Here is a 494-nt window from a genome sequence, read left to right on the forward strand (position 1 = left end):
GCAGAGGCAGCAAGCAGCAGCAACGGAGCAGCAAGCAGCAGCAGCAGAGCAGCAAGCTGCAGCAAACGTGCGGCAAGCAGCAGCAAATGGGCAGCAAACAGCAGCAGCCGAGCACGCTGCGGCAGCAGAGCAGCAAACAGCTGCAGCGGAGCAGCACGCAGCAGCAGCAAAGCAGCACGCAGGGGCAGCAGAGCAACACGCAGCGAAAGCAGAGCCGCAGACAGCAGCAGCAGAGCAGCACGGGGCAGCAGCAGAGCAGCACGCAGCGGCAGTAGAGACGCAAACAGCAGCAGCAGAGCAGCACACAGCAGCAGCAGAGCAGCAAGCAGCAGCAGACGCAAATGGGCCCCCAGCGAAGTCCCCAGCGGGGGCCCCACAGGGGGCCTCCCCGCAGGGGCCCCCGCGGGGGGGCCCCCAGGGGGCCCCTGAGGAGGCCCTGTGGGGGCCCCCAAAAGGGGCCCCGGAGTCCCCGGGGGCCCCCGCGGGGGGCCCCC

The 494-nt window shown here is 70.0% G+C and overlaps 1 protein-coding gene across 1 annotated transcript in view; it reads left to right on the top strand.

Moving 5' to 3' along the window:
- ETH_00036820 (uncharacterized protein) overlaps positions 1-494 on the top strand; it is a gene marked incomplete at both ends in the record, with an annotated part of 2,029 nt that overhangs the window by 1,401 nt on the left and 134 nt on the right. The window contains one exon of the mRNA XM_013374903.1: positions 7-492. Within this exon, the coding sequence (XP_013230357.1) occupies positions 7-492 (486 nt within the window). The remainder of the gene's footprint in view (positions 1-6; positions 493-494) is intronic.

Source organism: Eimeria tenella, genomic scaffold (genome assembly GCF_000499545.2).
Source record: "Eimeria tenella Houghton genomic scaffold, Eth_scaff2367, whole genome shotgun sequence".
Taxonomy (NCBI): Eukaryota; Apicomplexa; class Conoidasida; order Eucoccidiorida; family Eimeriidae; genus Eimeria; species Eimeria tenella.